Raw genomic sequence first — 21,977 nt, 5'->3', positions numbered from 1 at the left:
GTTTTAATGCTCAGTTGCCACCTGACTCCCAGATCCCTGGACCCCTCCCACTCCTCTTTAGTCCTTCTGGCAGCATGGTCCAATCCTGTCCCAGTGTTTTTATCATCAAGGCTAATTTCTGCCTGTAATCTGATTAGGCTGCTGAGCTGCTTTAGCGCCCTGCTGTGCGCTCGCTAGCGCGCTCTCTCTCTCTCTCTCTGGACGAGTGTCGGTTGTGTAAATGGGGTCATCGCCCGGCTGTGGCCGTGTGAGGAGACCAGCGTAGTGTCTCTCAGTTTGTGTGCATTGGTGCCCGTGTCCTCACCTCCATCCTTGGCCATCCGTCTCCTGGTAGTGGTCCTCGTCTCTGCCTCTGCCACACTCGCTGTCCACCACCACTGTGACCAGCGTCACTGAGGGGCATTGAACTGTTCTTCTGCTAAACATGTTTCGAAACCCCTGGATCTCTAGTTACCATGAAGACCATGTGGATCACTGCGGCCAAGGTAAGGCCTGTGGAGAAGCTGGACCTGCTGACAGGAAGTAGACATAGTTCCTGGTTGTGTGGAGGTGTAGTCTCCTGTTTAGTTCCTTAAATGTGTTTCTTTGTTGGACTAGTTCATAGAAAGGGGTTCCACAGGGGTCTGTCTTAGACCCCCTGCTTTTCTCGGCCCTTCCTGATAGAATTTCTACTTGATAGGCTGGAAAATCATTTTGGGATTACTGGGAGTGCCCTTGCATGGCTGACATCATACTTGACCAGTCGTTCTCACTGTGTTTTGTACAGTAACACTACCTCTAACCTTAGTGACATGAAATTTGGGGTTCCACAGGGGTCTGTCTTAGGCCCCCTGCTTTTCTCCCTTTATATAGCACCCCTTGAGCACATATTGCAGCGTTTTGGGATTACCTTTCACTGCTATGCAGATGATATTCAGTTATACATGCCAATAACTGCTGGTAATCTCTTTTACATAAAATCCTTAGAAGATTGCCTTGCAGCAGTGAGAAGTTGGATGTCTAGAAACTTCATACTTTTAAACTTTGATAAGACTGAAATGAGGTTCTTGGTCCAGTGAGACATCGGCATCAATTTGACCAGTTAACGCTTAGCCTCGGCTCGTGTGTCATACATCACACTGACAAAGTGAGGAACCTTGGGGTAGTTTTTGATCCTTCGTTGTCCTTTGACCTCCACATTAGAGATATTACTAGGACTGCTTTCTTCCACCTGTGAAATATAGTGAAGATTCGTCCCATCCTGTCTCTGGCTGATACTGAGACCCTGATCCATGCGTTTGTCTCTTCTAGATTGGACTACTGCAATGTTCTATTTTCTGGTTTACCGCAGTCCAGCATTAGGGGTCTCCAATTGGTTCAAAATGCTGCAGCCAGACTTCTGACACGAAGCAGAAAGTTCGACCACATTACACCCATTTTGGCGTCTCTTCACTGGCTTCCTGTTCCAGTGAGATCAGATTTTAAGGTTCTGCTACTAACCTATAAAATTATTCATGGACTGGCACCTCCCTACCTAGCTGACCTAATTAAACCTTACGTACCGCCCCGGGCTTTACGTTCTCAGGGTGCAGGACTACTTTGTGTCCCTAAGGTGAATAAGAAGTCTGCGGGTCACAGAGCTTTCTCTTATCATGCCCCTGTTCTGTGGAATGATCTCCCTGCATCAATAAAACAGTCAGATTCTGTGGAGACTTTCAAGTCCAGACTTAAGACGCACTTATTTTCATATGGCAGCATACTGGTACAGTTTTGTTTTACGCGTTTTACTCTTTTAATTCATTTATTAGTAATTGGAGCGGGCTGCCGCCTCAACTTTACATAAATTCTGGGTCTGTGAGTGAAGTTTAGGGCTAGTGGCCGGCGATCACCTTAGTATTTCTCTGTTTTTCTTGTTGTTTAATGCTGACAAATTATACAGTATTTTTTGTCTTTCTGATGCCTGATTCTGTTTTTTCTCTGTTTAAGGTGCAGCTCCATCCAGAGATGGGAGTTGTATTCGTGTTGGTGATCCTCCTGTCCTGTGCACCAATAGCATTTCTTGTATATTCGTCCGTGAATTGTTCTGTGAATTGTTCTGTAATTTATGTCTGTATCATGGCCCAAGCAGAGGGTCACCCCTTTGAGTCTGGTCTGCTTGAGGTTTCTTCCTCAGAGGGAGTTTTTCTTACCACTGTTGCTCTGGGGGTTGGTAAGGTTAGACCTTACCTGTGTGAAGCACTTTGAGGCAACTCTGTTGTGATTTGGCACTATATAAATGAAAATAAATTGAAAATGAAAATTGAAAGGTTCTGGAAAGTTTCCTCACTCCTGGGGTGAAGCCTTCCCCAGTGGACAAGGAGTGTGGTTCACCCTGAACAGGAGACCAGTCTGTCCCATATGGACAGACAAATGCATTCTCACCTACAGTCAATTTAGAGTCGCCTGTTCAACCAACCTGCCACAGTAACCCACGCAGACACGGGGAGAACAGGAAAACCCCACACAGAAAGGACCAGCTCGGATTAGATCCTTGGACCTTCTCACTGTGAGGCAACAGCTGGAACCACAAAGGCACCGTAATCATCAACAGCACATCAGGACACAGAAATGAAGCTGCACCTTATGATTACAAATACAACAGCTGAGCTACCTGGTACCTGGTCTGTTCCCTGGTACTAGTACTGTTAACAGACCTGGTGGTCTGGTACCAGGAAAGTCAACAGAATTTACTGCAACCCAAAAGACGGGGGACAAAGCTATCTGTCTGTGTCCTTGGACAAGACACTTGAACTGCGCTGTCCCAGTCCACCCAGCTGTAACTGGGGGTCGGTCTTGGCCTTGGGACGTAACCTGTGACAGACCGGCTTCCTGTCCTGGGGGAGTCGTAGACTCTCTTTAATACCTGATTATTCACACACACAGAGTTATCAGTCTGTATCTTTGCTGCTTCACTCTGCTTTTTAAATTTTTAGCTTGGTTTTTGCCCCCCCACCCAAAAAAAGAAAGAAAGAAAGAAAGAAAGAAAGAAAGAAAGAAAGAAAGAAAGAAAGAAAGAAAGGAAAACAAGCAAAAAAGAATTTAAGACTAATCGTAAAACATTTTATTTTTCAGTTGTTTATCAGCTTTTTGGTTTGATCTTGTTTTAATTATATTGTCTGTATGTTTTATTTGAACTTGATATTTAAATTTGAAATGTTCTTTTGGATGCAGAATTTTGTTTAATTGGTGTGTCTTCATATTTTATTATGTGGAGCACTTTGTAAATTTTCGACTTAAAGTGCAATTTACTATCATCATCATCATCATTATTATTATTATTATTATTATTATTATTATTATTATTATGTGACATTTAATGAACTAAATGATGAATTTATTGATCACTGTCCGGGTTAATTGATAATACAGTAGACATCATTTTCACAGAAACCTGAATGGTGGTTGTTCATAATTTTATTTATTTATTTTTGATTATTATTTTGTGTTCAGCCATTGGGTCTGGTGCAGATAAATTCTTAATTTAATTTGTTTGTTTGACTCTACAAAGGTCACATTTGCCTGCTGAGGCAGTGATGTCATCAACCATTTCCCAACATCTCCTTTTTCTCGTGCGTGACAGGGCCAGTTTACTCTGAGTATCTAGTTGCACCTCTGAGTATTTATAGTCTGTCCGTCTGGCGTGCACGGCCACGCCGGGACTGTCGGCAGCATAAGCTGCTCTCTGGCACCGACAGACGCTGCTTCTGTTTCTTGACAACCGACAGTCGTTTCCAAAAGAGTCCACACGGGGCTTTCCACCAATATTCAAACCCACAGATGGCCACAGGTGGACCTTCACTCCTGACCTGTGTAAATGTGAACATAGTGCAAGTACTTAATCTTTCCCAGGAAGGTCGCTGAGGTTTTCAGTTTTATTTCTTTATTTTTATTTTACAGCCAGTTTCCTTTAGATGAATCACTGGATGGATACATGAACGTTTGCAGGTCACTGAATATGTTCTTGGACTTCATTTCCATCAATCATTAGGACATACACACCATGTGGTACTGTGTAGTAAGTCTGCCTGGAGGAGGCAGTTGTCAAAAACTGGGTGTGCAAGAAGGCGACTAGTGAGGGAAGCCACCAAGACACCTAGACAACTCTGATGCAGTTACAGGCTCCTGTGGCTGTGACTGGAGGAAATGTGCATCGTGAAACTTTTGTCTGTTGTACGACAAGTGACACTGCTTCATGGTGGAGTGGAACAGAAAAACGTTTACACGAATCGTGAATCTTGTCACTGACAACAATTCGATACGCACCTCGATACGCTACCAGCGATACGATACATACTGTATAGTGACACATGAAAGTACTGACAATGCGCTACAATTCGCCCCTGTTCCCGATTCAACGTGATTTGGTGCAATACGATTAGGGATGGGTATTGATAAGATGTTATCAATATCAATGCCATTATTGATTCTGCTTATCAATCCAATTCCTTATCAATTCCCTTATCAATACCTCCTTTGAATTTTCTGTGTACTAAAAGTCGGCTTTACAGGTTTTCTATGTCAACAACATTTTATTGAGTCTTAAAGTAAATAAATATGAAATTGGTCACTGGATCTTTCTCTGGTCACTGGTCATCATAGTACAGAAACAGCATTAGTGAAGGTTACAAATGATCTTCTTATGGCCTCAGACAGTGGACTCATCTCTGTGCTTGTTCTGTTAGACCTCAGTGCTGCTTTTGATACTGTTGACCATAAAATTTTATTACAGAGATTAGAGCATGCCATAGGTATTAAAGGCACTGCACTGCGGTGGTTTGAATCATATTTATCTAATAGATTACAATTTGTTCATGTAAATGGGGAATCTTCTTCACAGACTAAGGTTAATTATGGAGTTCCACAAGGTTCTGTGCTAGGACCAATTTTATTCACTTTATACATGCTTCCCTTAGGCAGTATTATTAGACGGCATTACTTAAATTTTCATTGTTACGCAGATGATACCCAGCTTTATCTATCCATGAAGCCAGAGGACACACACCAATTAGCTAAACTGCAGGATTGTCTTACAGACATAAAGACATGGATGACCTCTAATTTCCTGCTTTTAAACTCAGATAAAACTGAAGTTATTGTACTTGGCCCCACAAATCTTAGAAACATGGTGTCTAATCAGATCCTTACTCTGGATGGCATTACCCTGACCTCTAGTAATACTGTGAGAAATCCTGGAGTCATTTTTGATCAGGATATGTCATTCAAAGCGCATATTAAACAAATATGTAGGACTGCTTTTTTGCATTTGCGCAATATCTCTAAAATTAGAAAGGTCTTGTCTCAGAGTGATGCTGAAAAACTAATTCATGCATTTATTTCCTCTAGGCTGGACTATTGTAATTCATTATTATCAGGTTGTCCTAAAAGTTCCCTGAAAAGCCTTCAGTTAATTCAAAATGCTGCAGCTAGAGTACTGACGGGGACTAGAAGGAGAGAGCATATCTCACCCGTGTTGGCCTCTCTTCATTGGCTTCCTGTTAATTCTAGAATAGAATTTAAAATTCTTCTTCTTACTTATAAGGTTTTGAATAATCAGGTCCCTTCTTATCTTAGGGACCTCATAGTACCATATCACCCCAATAGAGCGCTTCGCTCTCAGACTGCAGGCTTACTTGTAGTTCCTAGGGTTTGTAAGAGTAGAATGGGAGGCAGAGCCTTCAGCTTTCAGGCTCCTCTCCTGTGGAACCAGCTCCCAATTCAGATCAGGGAGACAGACACCCTCTCTACTTTTAAGATTAGGCTTAAAACTTTCCTTTTTGCTAAAGCTTATAGTTAGGGCTGGATCAGGTGACCCTGAACCATCCCTTAGTTATGCTGCTATAGACTTAGACTGCTGGGGGGTTCCCATGATGCACTGAGTGTTTCTTTCTCTTTTTGCTCTGTATGCACCACTCTGCATTTAATCATTAGTGATCGATCTCTGCTCCCCTCCACAGCATGTCTTTTTCCTGGTTCTCTCCCTCAGCCCCAACCAGTCCCAGCAGAAGACTGCCCCTCCCTGAGCCTGGTTCTGCTGGAGGTTTCTTCCTGTTAAAAGGGAGTTTTTCCTTCCCACTGTCACCAAGTGCTTGCTCACAGGGGGTCGTTTTGACCGTTGGGGTTTTACATAATTATAGTATGGCCTTTGCCTTACAATATAAAGCGCCTTGGGGCAACTGTTTGTTGTGATTTGGCGCTATATAAAAAAAAATTGAATTGAATTGAATCTTTGATCTCTGGACAAATAAAAATAAACATTCTGTTGTTTTTGTTAAGAACGTTTCCTTTCAGATATTAATGACACAAATGTAACTCCGTAGACTCTGAGCTGAGCTCAGCTGGCTGTACGTCAGGATGTAATTCATAAAGAATACAGGACGTCTCATTTATGGAAAAAAAAAAAACCCTGGTTTTGGTCGGTTGTAGTTCTGTTGTTTGTATTGTAACGTTTGGAAAGAGGTGTCATTTGATTTAAAACGGTGATTCACTCTGAAGTTATTAATTCTGACCAAAATCTGTGCAGCTCTTTGGAGCTGCACACTTAGTCCCACAAAACAGAGGATATTATTATTAGTGTTGTTGTTGTTGTTATTATTGCAGCCGGTCTGCTCTGTGTCAGTCTGATCCCATCAGATCTCAGAAGCTAAGCAGAGCGGCATCTGGTTAGTACTTGGATGGAGACCTCTTTGGAACACCAGTGACATCTTGTGCCAAGTACCAATGTGGATCTATCTGCTGTGGCGACCCAGAACAAAACGGGAGCAGCTGAATGCACAACAACGTTATTATTATTATTATTATTATTATTTCTTTTACCAACTTCAGGTTACACACTGGCTGGTGCTCACGCCAGAGAACCATCGTGTAAAACTCCGGTGTGGAACGGAGGACGATTCTTGTTTCTTGCCCACAACAAGACAAGAATCCCAGTTCTTGACTTTAATCAACACAAAGGTGAATCGTGATTGGCATCTTTAAACGGCTTTAAAAAGGGGTTAATGAAAAAATTGCGGACTTGCCGCTTCTGAAAACCAGCGAAGCAAAGAACCAGTGAACAGCGGGTCGAAGTGCTGCTTCGTTGCTTCAAGCATACTTGCTGCAGTTGTAGAGAAATGATCATTTTCCCAATAAACACCCTCAGAAACAACGGCCACTCTGGTGTCCCAAACTGAAGAACTGATAAGGGAATCGATAAGCAAAAAGGCTGTTGATACCATCATGTTTGTTGTGGTAGAAATGTGCTTTCTGGCTTCGGTCCATGGTGCATTCAATGTGCTTCGGAAAAAAAATCTATGCAAGCAGGCAGCAAGCGATGCAACACAATTTCACCCATCATGTTGTGTGGGCCGCTGAAGAGGAGGTACTGCTGGCCCACCACCACCAGAGGGCGCCCTGTCTGGAGTGCGGGCTCCAGGCACCAGAGGGCGCTGCCGCCTCACAGGAGCAGCCGGGGTGACAGCTGTCACTTATCGCCTACGACAGCTGTCACCAATCATCTGATCAGCAGTGGTATATCAGCAAGACGACATCTCCACCTCTTTGCCGAGATATCGCTCTACCTAGGAGGTACAGTACTCAGCCGACTGTGTTGTCTTTTTGACATTAACACTTTGTTACCTTTGTGCATTAAATAGCAGACATTCTTCTGACGAGAGGTGGAGGTGGTTTTCCCGCCATACGGGTTGCTGGGTGCAAACACACCCACATTTAACTGTTTTTGTTCCTCGCCAGCAGTACCAGATCCGACACGCGGAGGCAGTGGCCACCTGGGAGTTCGGGACTTGGCGGCTCCAGTATTCCCGGGGTTCGGTGGCGGAGGAAATCGTGTGGTTCCGGTTCTGCTTTGGACAGACGTCTCTTATCTTTGAGCCTGCCCACGTGACACATTTTGTGAATTGAATTCTTTGTCTATTGTTGTAATCTGTTGTGTTTGTTGTGCTTATTCACAACAGTAAAGTGTTGTTATTTGACTTCTTCCATTGTCCGTTCATTTGCGCCCCCTGTTGTGGGTCCGTGTTCCTACACTTTCCCAACAGGATATCTCGGCCAGGGTCATGGACTCCGAGGGGCGTCACCCGGCTGTTGAACGACCAATGGGAGAGCAGGGAGCGCAGGCGTCTGCAGGAGACGTGATTGGTGAGCTGCAGCACATTCTCACCGCCTTTACGGCTCGGTTGGATCAAATGACTGAGCAAAACATCCTCCTGAACCGCAGGGTGGAGGCTCTCTCCGCACAGATGGCGGCGAGCGCTCAGGGCGCTGCTGCAGCTCATCCTCCTGCCGACCCTGTGCAGGATATAAATGTTCCAGTGGTGGTTCAACAGCCCCTCCCACCATCCCCTGAAGCATACATAAGCCCTCCTGAGCCGTACGGAGGTTGTGTGGAGACGTGCGCGGATTTTCTTATGCAGTGTTCGATCGTCTTCGCACGACGTCCCGTCATGTACGCGTCAGATGCTAGTAAAATAGCTTATGTGATTGCTCTGCTTCGGGGTAAAGCACGCGCCTGGGCTACGGCGCTCTGGGAACAGAACTCACGGTTGTTATCAGCATACACTGGGTTTGTGGGGGAGTTCAGAACAGTGTTTGATCACCCTAACAGAGGAGAGACCGCTTCAACCGTGCTGCTGTCAATGAGACAGGGACGCGAGAGCGCAGCCGCTTATGCAGTCAACTTCCGCATCGCGGCTGCGAGGTCTGGCTGGAATAACGTTGTGCTCCGCGCCGCCTTCATAAACGGACTGTCGTTGGTTCTGAAGGAGCAGCTGGTAGCTAAGGAGGAACCGCGGGATTTAGATGGGCTTATCGATGGGCTTATCGATCTCGTTATACGGTTAGACAATCGGTTGGAGGAACGCCGTCGGGAGCGAGGCGAAGGACGTGACCGGATACGCGCCGCCCCTCTCCCTTCCGGGTTCGAAAAGGGGCCGCCCTCCCCACGCTCCACAGCCGCAGCGCTTTGTGGGGCAACAGCTCCCCCTGCTGACATTGTTAGGGAAACGCACAGGGCCAAAATGGGGAGGCTGATCCGTGGAGAGTGTTTTCTCTGCAGCTCAACTGAGCACACACAGAGAAACTGCCCCAAACGGCCAAAACGACAACACTCGCCCTTAGAGACTGGGCTAAGGGGGGGTCAAAACATTCAAGTGAGACACACACAAATTGCCACACGACTCCCAGTCACAATCCTGAGTGGGGATTTAACCCTTCAAGCCCGAGCACTGGTGGACACGGGGTCAGAAGGGAATCTGCTAGACAGCAGATGGGCAAGGGAGGTAGGGCTCCCTCTGGTGGCGCTTCCGTCGCCGTTGCAGGTGCGGGCACTAGATGGCACCCTCCTCCCTTTACTCACACACAAGACACAACCAGTAACTCTGGTGGTGTCTGGAAACCACCGGGAGGAGATTGAGTTTTTTGTAACTCCTTCTACCTCCCGCGTGATTTTGGGCATCCCATGGATGTTGAAGCACAATCCCCGGATTGATTGGCCGTCTGGGGTGGTGGTTCAGTGGAGCGAAACCTGCCATCGGGGGTGTTTAGGATACTCGGTTCCTCCCGGTTCACAGGCTAAGGAGGAGGTCAAAGTCCCTCCCAATCTGACGGCAGCGCCGGTTGAGTACCACGATCTTGCTGACGTCTTCAGTAAGGATCTGGCACTCACCCTTCCCCCGCACCGTCCGTACGATTGTGCCATTGATTTGGTTCCAGGCGCTGAGTTCCCGTCCAGCAGGCTGTACAACCTCTCACGACCTGAGCGCGAATCAATGGAGACCTACATCCGGGACTCATTAGCTGCCGGGCTGATCCGGAACTCCACCTCCCCGATGGGGGCAGGTTTCTTTTTTGTGGGCAAGAAAGATGGCGGACTTCGTCCATGTATTGATTACAGGGGGCTGAATGAGATTACGGTTCGCAACCGATACCCGTTGCCATTGTTAGATTCCGTGTTCACCCCCCTGCATGGAGCCAAAATCTTTACTAAGCTGGATCTTAGAAATGCGTATCACCTGGTTCGGATCCGGAAGGGAGACGAATGGAAGACGGCATTTAACACCCCATTAGGTCACTTTGAGTACCTGGTCATGCCGTTCGGCCTCACCAACGCCCCCGCGACGTTCCAAGCCTTGGTTAACGACGTCTTGTGGGACTTCCTGCACCAATTCATCTTCGTATATCTGGACGATATTCTCATCTTTTCTCTGGATCCTGAGACCCATGTCCAGCATGTACGTCAGGTCCTGCAGCGGTTGTTAGAGAACCGACTGTTTGTGAAGGGCGAGAAGTGCAAGTTTCACCGCACGTCTTTGTCCTTCCTGGGGTTTATCATCTCCTCTAACTCCGTCACCCCTGATCCGGCCAAGGTTGCGGCGGTGAGAGATTGGCCCCAACCAACAAGCCATAGGAAGCTGCAACAGTTCCTCGGCTTCGCTAATTTCTATAGGAGGTTCATTAAGGGCTACAGTCAGGTAGTTAGCCCCCTGACAGCCCTGACCTCTCCAAAAGTCCCCTTCACCTGGTCGGATCGGTGCGAAGCCGCGTTCAAGGAGTTGAAACGACGGTTCTCTACTGCGCCAGTTTTGGTGCAGCCCGACCCTAGCCGCCAGTTCATGGTTGAAGTGGACGCCTCTGACTCAGGGATAGGAGCCGTGCTGTCCCAGAGCGGAGAGACCGATAAGGTACTTCACCCGTGTGCCTACTTTTCACGCATGTTGACCCCGGCTGAACGGAACTATGACGTCGGCAATCGAGAACTCCTTGCGGTGAAAGAGGCTCTTGAAGAGTGGAGACATCTGTTGGAGGGAACGTCTGTGCCATTCACGGTTTTCACTGACCACTGGAACCTGGAGTATATCAGGACCGCCAAGCGGCTGAACCCCAGGCAAGCCCGCTGGTCACTGTTCTTCGGCTGTTTTGACTTCCGGATCACCTACCGCCCCGGGACCAAAAACCAGAGATCGGATGTCTTGTCCCGGGTGCATGAAGACGAAGTCAAAACGGAGTTGTCGGATCCACCGGAACCTATCATCCCGGAGTCCGCTATCGTGGCCACCCTCACCTGGGACGTAGAGAAAACCGTCCGGGAGGCCCTGGCACGGAGCCCGGATCCCGGAACTGGGCCTAAGAACAAACTTTACGTCCCACCAGAGGCCAGGGCTGCAGTCCTGGACTTCTGTCACGGCTCCAAGTTCTCCTGTCATCCAGGGGTGCGTAGGACCGTGGCAGTTGTCCGGCAGCGCTTCTGGTGGGCGTCCCTGGAGGCCGACGTCCGGGATTATATCCAGGCCTGCACCACCTGCGCCAGGGGCAAGGCTGACCACCGCAGGGCATCGGGACTGCTCCAGCCGCTGCCTGTGCCTCATCGCCCCTGGTCCCACATCGGCCTGGATTTTGTCACGGGCCTCCTGCCGTCCCAGGGCAACACCACCATCCTCACGATAGTGGACCGATTCTCCAAGGCGGCCCACTTCGTGGCCCTCCCGAAGCTCCCGACTGCCCAGGAGACAGCGGACCTCCTGGTCCACCACGTCGTCCGGCTGCATGGGATTCCAACAGACATCGTCTCCGATCGCGGTCCCCAGTTCTCCTCGCAAGTCTGGAGGAGCTTCTGCCGGGAACTGGGGGCCACGGTGAGTCTCTCGTCCGGGTATCATCCTCAGACCAACGGGCAAGCAGAACGGGTCAATCAGGAGGTGGAACAGGCCCTGCGCTGCGTGACGGCCGCGCACCCGGCGGCCTGGAGTACCCATTTGGCCTGGATCGAGTATGCCCATAACAGCCAGGTGTCTTCAGCCACCGGCCTCTCCCCTTTTGAGGTGTGTCTGGGGTATCAGCCCCCGTTGTTTCCGGTGGTTGAGGGAGAGGTCGGTGTGCCCTCGGTCCAGGCCCACCTGCGGAAGTGCCGTCGGGTGTGGCGTGCCGCCCGTTCTGCTTTGCTAAAGCCCCGGACGAGGGCAAAAGCCCATGCAGACCGTCGGCGGACCCCGGCCCCTGCGTATCGGCCAGGGCAGGAGGTGTGGTTGTCCACAAAGGACATTCCCCTGAAAGTGGACTCCCCCAAACTACAGCACCGTTACATCGGTCCCTTCAAAATCCTTAAGGTCATCAGTCCAGCCGCAGTGAGGCTTCAGCTTCCGGCCTCACTGCGGATCCATCCTGTTTTCCATGTGTCCCGGATAAAGCTGCATCACACCTCACCCCTCTGTGCTCCGGGTCCGGCACCTCCTCCTGCCCGGATCATCGATGGCGAGCCGGCTTGGACTGTGCGCCGGCTCTTGGATGTCTGTAGGATGGGCCGGGGCTTCCAGTATTTGGTGGACTGGGAGGGGTACGGACCCGAAGAACGCTCCTGGGTGAAGAGGAGCTTCATCCTGGACCCGGCCCTCCTGGCCGATTTCTACCGCCGCCACCCGGACAAGCCTGGTCGGGCGCCAGGAGGCGCCCGTTGAGGGGGGGGTCCTGTTGTGTGGGCCGCTGAAGAGGAGGTACTGCTGGCCCACCACCACCAGAGGGCGCCCTGTCTGGAGTGCGGGCTCCAGGCACCAGAGGGCGCTGCCGCCTCACAGGAGCAGCCGGGGTGACAGCTGTCACTTATCGCCTACGACAGCTGTCACCAATCATCTGATCAGCAGTGGTATATCAGCAAGACGACATCTCCACCTCTTTGCCGAGATATCGCTCTACCTAGGAGGTACAGTACTCAGCCGACTGTGTTGTCTTTTTGACATTAACACTTTGTTACTTTTGTGCATTAAATAGCAGACATTCTTCCGACGAGAGGTGGAGGTGGTTTTCCCGCCATACAGGTTTCTGGGTGCAAACGCACCCACATTTAACTGTTTTTGTTCCTCGCCAGCAGTACCAGATCCGACACGTGGAGGCAGTGGCCACCTGGGAGTTCGGGACTTGGCGGCTCCAGTATTCCCGGGGTTCGGTGGCGGAGGAAATCGTGTGGTTCCGGTTCTGCTTTGGACAGACGTCTCTTATCTTCGAGCCTGCCCACGTGACACATTTTGTGAATTGACTTCTTTGTCTATTGTTGTAATCTGTTGTGTTTGTTGTGCTTATTCACAACAGTAAAGTGTTGTTGGAGCGCCTTGGGGCAACTGTTTGTTGTGATTTGGCGCTATACAAGAAAAAAGTTGATTGATTGATTGTTATTTGACTTCTTCCATTGTCCGTTCATTTGCGCCCCCTGTTGTGGGTCCGTGTTCCTACACTTTCCCAACACATCAAGTGAATCGATGCACACTGATTGAATCGATGCACTCGCATTGCACACACTTGTATCTAGATGCCAATTCATATCGATTAATCTCCACATGCCTAGTTTACACAAAAGAAGACAGATCCAATCTGTGGCTTCTGGAAATCATGAACTGAAATTTCATGCCTTTCATTTGTTTATTTGTTTTTTGTAAGAAACATGTTCTAAACCAGACCAAGAATCACATATTTGGCCCTGAACATAAAATAATTAAATAAATAAATATCTTGATTTGAGCCACTTCATTCTGCAATGTGAACACAGCTAAAGTGGTCCAAATCTGATACAAAAATAATAGATTTGAGAATTTACTTGCTCATGAGACACCGTGCACCAGCACCACACACACACACACACACACGCACACACACAAACAAACACACACGCACACACACACAAACACACACACACGCACACACACACACACACACACACACACACACACACACACACACACACACACACACACACACACACACACACACACACACACACACACACAATCTAATTTGGGTAATTTCAGCTGTTAATGTGAACGTATCCTAACATATCTTTATCATCATCTCTTTACTTTGGATTTCTTTTACCTTCTGGGATGAACCACTGACTAAAGTTTGCATGGATGTGAAAGAGTTGTAAAATGAACACGACTCTGATTTTAGGTTTTGCATGTTCATAAACAAACATTTTGATGATGTTGGGTCTTGTGTAAAAAGTCACTTTTGATTTGCTGGAATTGGATTTATATTGAGTCCAAGTATTTTGGTGGAGAGCTCCACCTCAGCCACAACTCTCCTACTTTCAACCCTGAACTCTGCTCCAGTGTCAGTCCTGGCATCGAGTCAGAGGTGTTGAAAATAAACTGGTGGTGATCTGAAGTCATCTGCAGCAGAAACATAATCTGCCTCCTGCACTGGATCCACCTTCACAACGTGCTGCTGTGCTCGTCACGCTGAGGAATGTCTACATTTTGGACTTTAGCGTAACTTGCAATTAGGAAAAAAAAAAAAAATGAATGAATGAATAAAAACATACGTGAATGTTCTCAGCAGTAACGTTCATGTCTCTGGGTCCTCAGCTTTTGAGATAAAGAGAAGGCCTCAAGGAGACATGCCAGACAGAGCAGTCTGGTGATGCTGATTCCTCTGCAGGAGAACAAAGGGCAGATCTTTAGGGTCCTGGTGTTTCCTGTCATGCTCTACTCAAAGTCTTGGTGAAAACTCTGTTGTACCTCCATTAATGGTAAATGTCCACCAGGTGCAGATATTTCTCCATTTGACTATAAGCTGCTGTAGGACACCGCCAACGATGACCAAACCATAAACCAACCGGTTGGTTATACACTGCCCTCCAACAGTATTGGGCCTCTTGGTATTTCACACATTTTAATTTGTTTATGCCATTTCAAATACAAAAACTAAATCAGGATTCTCATCATAAAAATTTCTAAAATTATCTTCCTTAAACTCAAACTCAAAGCAAATCTCCAAAATCTGGTATAAATTAACTAAAAATACAGTGCATCTGGAACGTATTTACAGCACTTCACTTTTTCCACATTTTCTTATGTTACAGCCTTATTCCAAAATGGATACACACAACACCCCATAATGACAATGTGAAAAAGGTTTGGGTTTTTTTGCAAATTTATTAAAACTAAAAAATAAAACAAAACAAACAAACAAACAAACAAACAAACAAAAAAAAAAAAACAAACAACAAAAAAAAATCACATGTCCATAAGTATTCACAACCTTTGCCATGGAGCTCTAAATCATATGTGTCATTTTTTTTCTGTGGCTTTGATCTGGATTTCACCTGTGATCCTGATTTTATGAATTGTCTCGGGTTTCATCAGCCTGTTTTTGAGGCCATTTTTCCTTCGGCTTTAATTGAACCGCTACTCGAGTTTCACTTTTTAAATGTTTTTTAATGTCTTATTCCAAAATGAATGAAATTCATTTTCTCAAAATTCTACACACAATACCCCATAATGAGAATGTGAAAAAAGTTTTTTATTATTATTTTTGCAAATTTACTAAAGATAAAAAAATAATAATAAATCACGTACATAAGTCCCCACAGTCTTTGATATGAAGCTCTAAATTGAGCTCGGGTGTCTCCTGTTTCCACTGATCATCCTTGAGATGTTTCTACAGTTTAATTGGAGTCCACCTGGAGTAAATTCAGTTAATTGGACATGATTTGGAAAGACACACACCTGTCTACATATAAGGTCCCACAGTTGACAGTCAGAGCACAAACCAAGCATGAAGTCAAAGGACTTGTCTGTAGACCTCTGAGACAGGATTGTCGTGAGACACAAATCTGAGGAAGGACACAGAAACATTTCTGCTGCTTTGAAGGTCCCAATGAGCACAGTGGCCTCCATCATCTGTAAATGGAAGAAGTTCAGATCCACCAGGACCCTTCCTAGAGCTGGACGCCCGTCTAAACTGAGTGATCGGGGGACAAGGATCTTAGTCAGGGAGGTGACCAAGAACCTGATGGTCACTCTGTCAGAGCTCCAGCATTCCTCTGTGGAGAGAGGAGAACCTTCCAGAAGGACAACCATCTCTGCACCAATCCACCAATCAGGCCTGTATGGTAGAGTGGCCAGATAGAAGCCACTCCTTAGTAAAAGGCACATGGCAGCCCACCTGGAGTTTGACAAAAGGCACCTGAAGGACTCTCAGACCAGGAGAAACAAAATTCGCTGCTCTGATGAGACAAAGATTGAACTCTTTGGTGTCATGTTTGGTGGAAACCAGGCACCATCCCTACAGTGAAGCATGATGGTGGCAGCATCATACTGTGGGGATGTTTTTCAGCAGCAGGAACTGAGAGACTAGTCAGGATTGAGGGAAAGATGAATGCAGCAATGTACAGAGACATCCTGGATGAAAACCTGCTCCAGAGTGCTCTGGACCTCAGACTGGGGCGACGGTTCATCTTTCAGCTGGACAATGACCCTAAGCACACAGCCAAGATATCAAAGGAGTGTCTTCAGGACAACTCTGTGAATGTCCTTGAGTGGTCCAGCCAGAGCCTAGATCTGAATCCGATTGAACATCTCTGGAGAGATCTGAAAATGTCTGTGCACCGACGCTCCCCATCCAACCTGATGGAGCTTGAGAGGTGCTGCAAAGAGGAATGGACCAAACTGCCCAAGCACCAAATTTGTGATATCATATTCAAGAAGAATTGAGGCTGGAATTGCTGCCAAAGATGCATCAACAAAGTATTGAGCAAAGGCTGTGAATATTTATGGATGTGTAATTTATTAGTTTTTTTTTTAAATAAATTTGCAAAAATAAAATAACCAAAAAAACTTTTCTTTATGTTGTCATTATGGGGTGTTGTGAGTAGAATTTTGTGGGAAAACAAAATTTACTCAATTTTGGAATACTGCTGTAACATAACAAAATGTAGAAAAAAGTGAAGTGCTGTGAAAACTTTCTGGATGGACTGCATATTTTTTAATGAATTTATAACAAGTTGTAGAGTTGCTTTGAGTTTGATTTTATGGGAGATAATTTTAGAATTTTTTTATATTGAGAAACCTGACTTACTTTTTGTATTTGAAATGGTAAAATGTGTGAAATACCAAGAGGCCCAATCCTTTGGGGGGCACTGTATTTTTTTTTTCTCCTGTCTGCATATATAGTGATGGTAAATGCCACACTGGCAGAACCATTTATGAACATTAATACACATATAAGCAATTCATTCTTGCAAGACAGAAGGTATGTAGTGCGTGAGTGAACGTGGTGTGTGTGTGACCCCCATCCGCCCTTCCCGATCAACCCACAACATCCTACTCAAAGCCAAACGACAACTTTTTCAATTTTCAATTTATTTCCTTTATATAGCGCCAAATCACAACAGAGTTGCCTCAAAGCGCTTCACACAGGTAAGGTCTAACCTTACCAACCCCCAGAGCAACGGCGGTAAGGAAAAACTCCCTCTGAGGAAGAAACCTCAAGCAGACCAGACTCAAAGGGGTGACCCTCTGCTTGGGCCATGATACAGACATAAATTATAGAACAATTCACAGAACAATTCACGGACGAATATACAAGAAATGCTATTGGTGCACAGGACAGATTCACCCTAGGGACAGAAAGTAGTCCTGCACCCTGAGAACGTAAAGCCCGGGTCGGTACGTAAGGTTTAATTAGGTCAGCTAGGTAGGGAGGTGCCAGCCCATGAATAATTTTATAGGTTAGTAGCAGAACCTTAAAATCTGATCTCACTGGGACAGGAAGCCAGTGAAGAGACGCCAAAATGGGTGTAATGTGGTGAAAACTTTCTGCTTCGTGTCAACAGTCTTGCGGCAGCATTTTGAACCAATTGGAGACCCCTAATGCTGGACTGCGGTAAACCAGAAAATAGAACATTGCAGTAGTCCAATCTAGAAGAGACAAATGCATGGATCAGGGTCTCAGTATCAGCCAGAGACAGGATGGGACGAATCTTCACTATATTTCACAGGTGGAAGAAAGCAGTCCTAGTAATATCTCTAATGTGGAGGTCAAAGGACAACGAAGGACCAAAAACTACCCCAAGGTTCCTCACTTTGTCAGTGTGATGTATGACACACGAGCCGAGGCTAAGCGTTAACTGGTCAAATTGATGCCGATGTCTCACTGGACCAAGAACCTCATTTCAGTCTTATCAAAGTTTAAAAGTATGAAGTTTCTAGACATCCAACTTCTCACTGCTGCAAGGCAATCTTCTAAGGATTTTATGTAAAAGAGATTACCAGCAGTTATTGGCATGTATAACTGAATATCATCTGCATAGCAGTGAAAGGTAATCCCAAAACGCTGCAATATGTGCTCAAGGGGTGCTATATAAAGGGAGAAAAGCAGGGGGCCTAAGACAGACCCCTGTGGAACCCCAAATTTCATGTCACTAAGGTTAGAGGTAGTGTTACTGTACAAAACACAGTGAGAAAGACTGGTCAAGTATGACATCAGCCATGCAAGGGTACTCCCAGTAATCCCAAAATGATTTTCCAGCCTATCAAGTAGAACTTCTATCAGGAAGGGCCGACCACCAAAACAACATGAAGACAGACAAAAACAAAAGACAAGTGGTGAAGACAATAACTGTGACATGATGGAAAGTGAGACAGCGAGGAGACAGGGCCCCAACCATACAACATACCAAGACAAACAACCACACATAAACAAGCAATGACAGCAACAGTCTGTTGTCTAATTAGTGAGCATCCATACCCTAATCTAAGACACCAGAGTCTTGATCCCCTTGAGAGCACCCAAAACTGAATTGTGGTGATGGCCAAAAACACACAACCATCCACACACAGAGACCCAGATCAAAGCTTCATATCTGATCACTACAGTGGCTGGTGTGTTGGGCCATGACAAAAGTACAGAACCTTAAAACATAATGTGGACCACTCCGGCAGTCAGGAGCCATACGGCCGACGACACGCAACAATGGAAATAGGTCCAGGACGCAGGGCCCCAGGAGAAACCAGGAGAAAAAGGGCAGCGGAAGGGCACAGGGTCCAGGAAGGGCAGCCACCAGAGCCACCGGGGCAGTCTGAAGAACCACCAGGGGAACGGTCCGGTGGGGCTGGAACCCCCCCCCCCACAAGGCACAGGAAGCAGCCCCAACCCAAAGGAAGCACACAGGGCGCTGGTATGGGCCCACAAAAGGGGGGCCCCAGAACCACACCACCTGGACCATGGCCCCCAAAGGAAGGAGCGAGCGGTGGGGACGGAGGGCAAAGGAGCCGAACCCAAAGTGTGGGCAGGGATCACTGAGCCATATGTTGCCGGAGCCCGGCCCCCAGACAAGAGCCAAGACCCAATCCCCCAGGCCAGGAAGCACACGAGACTCCCCCAACACCCAAGACTCCCCTAGAGCAGCCAGCAGGACCCCCCCAAACTCTCCCCCAGCCCCCAATCCACCCCCCCCACCCCAGACCCCAAACACCAAACCCCAAGATCGGGAGACCGCCAAAGCGAGAGCAAGGCAACACCCCACCCCACGGAGACCATGGCTCCCCTACCCCCCAGCAGCCATCCCCCGCCAACAGGCCACGGGACCCTGGGCCCCACAAGCCCAGGGTCCTGCAGGGGGCACTGTATGAGTAAGGCCTGAGGCCTTAACGCTAACCAGTGACAGATGGTGATGCTGGATGTTTTTGGTGCAAGGTCTCTTTGGAGGACCCTTGGGTACTGCTGGAATGATATTGTGTCAAACGAAGGGTTACTTTGTGGGATTCAACCCACATCTGCACCCGACAGTGATTCGTGGCTGCAGGCTCAGCTCGAGCCCGCTGCTATTGGCTCTTTGTTCCTTTCCTCCTTATTGAGGATCCACGTGTTCAGGCCTTAAGCTTGACTGGGAGCTTGTTGTGTCTGCTGCTTATCAAAGTTCTATAATAATGGTGACGTCCTCCACAATTTCTCCAGTTGATCCTTGAAGCTGATGAGAGTCAGTGCTTATATCACATCTCCTGGAAGTTTGTTCCAGATTGCTGCAGAATATGTTGTGAAGGCCACATGATTTGTTAATGTTATGTTTGGTCTAATGCATTCTAATTCCCGTCGATGTCTACGGGTTATGTTGCTATGAGATGAATTAATAACTGATGAATCCTCTGGGTCATAATTCCCACTGAGGATGTTCTGGAGTTCTATCAAGTCCATCTCGAGTCTCCTGTAAGCCAGCATTGGCAACTCAAACTTTCTTAAACATTCTGGACATGAAAAGTCCTTAATTGCTAGAACTTCTTTTGGTGTCCTACACTGTACATTTTCCTGCAGAATGTTTTTTTTTTTTTTTAGATTTAGCGCTCAAATTAATTGACAAGTGCTAAATGAGGTTTATATTCTGCAGTAGCTCAGAACCTTGTGTTGTCCATATCATCAAATGTCCGTATAGATCCAACTATTGATTACCTTGTTCAGAACTGAGTTTAGTAAGACCCTTCGGCTTTCACTTGTCGTCACCACAGCAGACTCGAGGTGGATCTGCATCTTGAATTGGCACAAGTTTTACACCGGATGCCCTTCCTGACGCAACTCCACATTACATGGAGAAATGTGGCAGGGGTGGGGTTTAAACCTGGTACCTCCTGCACTGAAACCAAGCGCATTAACTAGGGATGTCCCGATCCGATCACATGATTGGAAATTGGGCCCGATCACATGGTTTCAGACTTGATTGAAATCGGACGTTGCATCCTGATCAGGAATCCGCTATAGATTTTATCCTCATTATTTTGATCAGCGCTATTTCAAGCTCATTATTGCAGATTAATGGTCCTTTCATGCGTCGGAAGCGTCAGAGGCATCAAGAATCGATCTAAAAAGCATTATTTTCAATGAGACGCGTTGCTTTTTAGAGGCGGCAGAAAGTCACGTCAAAAGCCGAGCTAAAGCGACGCTTCTGACGGGAACGCGCATTGCCGCTTGTCGGCAGGCTGACGCGGTCAAAGTTCAACCCAGTGTTTTTTTTTTTTTAATTGAACAAAAGAAAAACAACAAGTTCAACCCAATCCAACTTTCAACGCTCTGAACTGTGACGTAGCTTCGCGCTGTCCAATAGGAATGAATCGTCGGGCCAAAACATAAGACCAGTGACAGAAACCACTGATCTGTACAAAACAGATCGGTGCAGAAACCACTGATCTGTACAAAACAGAAACGTGTCACAGGACTGCTCATTTACAGAGCAGTTTTCTGAAGAAAAATCCTTGGAAATGTTTTTTGTTGTTGTTGTTTGTTACCTCAAAATTTCTGATTACTGTTTAAAAAAGTTTAGAACACTTGTAATTAAAATAGATAATCAATAAATGGTTCTTTAGAAACCTTTCATCTGCAAATTAAAAACACCTGTTATTTCAGATTAGATAATTTCTTGTTTAACATAAGGAACCTCAGACATTTATTTTTAGACAAATAAAATTACATGGAAATTTTTAAATTTTTTAAAGTCTGGTAGATTATTACTTGATTGTTCAAGCTACCTCAAGGAGAAGTGCACTGTTTAAGTGATAAATAATAAAATAAGGTGATTAAAATGAAATTATTATATACCGTATTTAGCATTTGTTCATTGTTCATTCAGTTTTTTAAAGTATCGGATCGGGACTCGGTATCAGATGACTCGGACTCGGATCGGGCCAAAAAATTCTGATCGGGACATCCCTAGCACTAACCACTTGGCCACCTGAGTTTATCATCTATAATGACACCCGGCCGTGTCCTTTTCTCCTGAAGCTTTATGGAACATATTTCTTTAATGACCTCATTTGTCATCTGGATGTGTGTTTAACAGTGAATTTTTAGTCCAGTTGAATATTTTTGTTGAGATAATTTTGAAGATCAACACAATCACATGAATTCTAAATAGCAAAATTGCTCCTTATAGCAACATTTTAGCTGTAAGGAGCAGAGAATACAAGATTTATCTTCTTTCTGTTCCTTTTTGTTCATGAAAAATGCTTGTGTGAGTAGGAAATGAATGAATGAAATAACATGAAGAAATAAATATTAGAGCCTTCTTTTATTATTGTTATTATTATTTTGTTTCATCCATAAAGTGGAATATCGATGAGCTACATACTGCTATTTTCAGAATAGATGAGGCACATCACCTGCCCAAGGACACGCCCACACCTCACCTGGCTACAGCAGAGCGGTGTAGATGGACC

At 46.3% G+C, this 21,977-nt stretch overlaps 1 protein-coding gene across 9 annotated transcripts in view; it reads left to right on the top strand.

The window, feature by feature from the left end:
* Window positions 1-403: 403 nt before the first annotated feature.
* Window positions 404-21,977, top strand: part of LOC117521482 (supervillin-like) — a 207,587-nt gene continuing 186,013 nt past the window's right edge. For 4 of the 9 annotated variants that reach the window (XM_034182785.1, XM_034182786.1, XM_034182782.1 and 1 more), the window contains exon 1: window positions 404-485. In XM_034182785.1, coding sequence (XP_034038676.1) covers window positions 425-485 — 61 coding nt within the window. In that variant the 5' untranslated portion in view covers window positions 404-424. The remainder of the gene's footprint in view (window positions 486-21,977) is intronic. The other 5 variants (XM_034182790.1, XM_034182787.1, XM_034182783.1 and 2 more) reach the window with 2 other exon arrangements.

This window comes from Thalassophryne amazonica, chromosome 12, assembly GCF_902500255.1.
Source record: "Thalassophryne amazonica chromosome 12, fThaAma1.1, whole genome shotgun sequence".
NCBI lineage: Eukaryota > Metazoa > Chordata > Actinopteri > Batrachoidiformes > Batrachoididae > Thalassophryne > Thalassophryne amazonica.
This window is presented reverse-complemented; position numbering and strand designations above follow the sequence as displayed.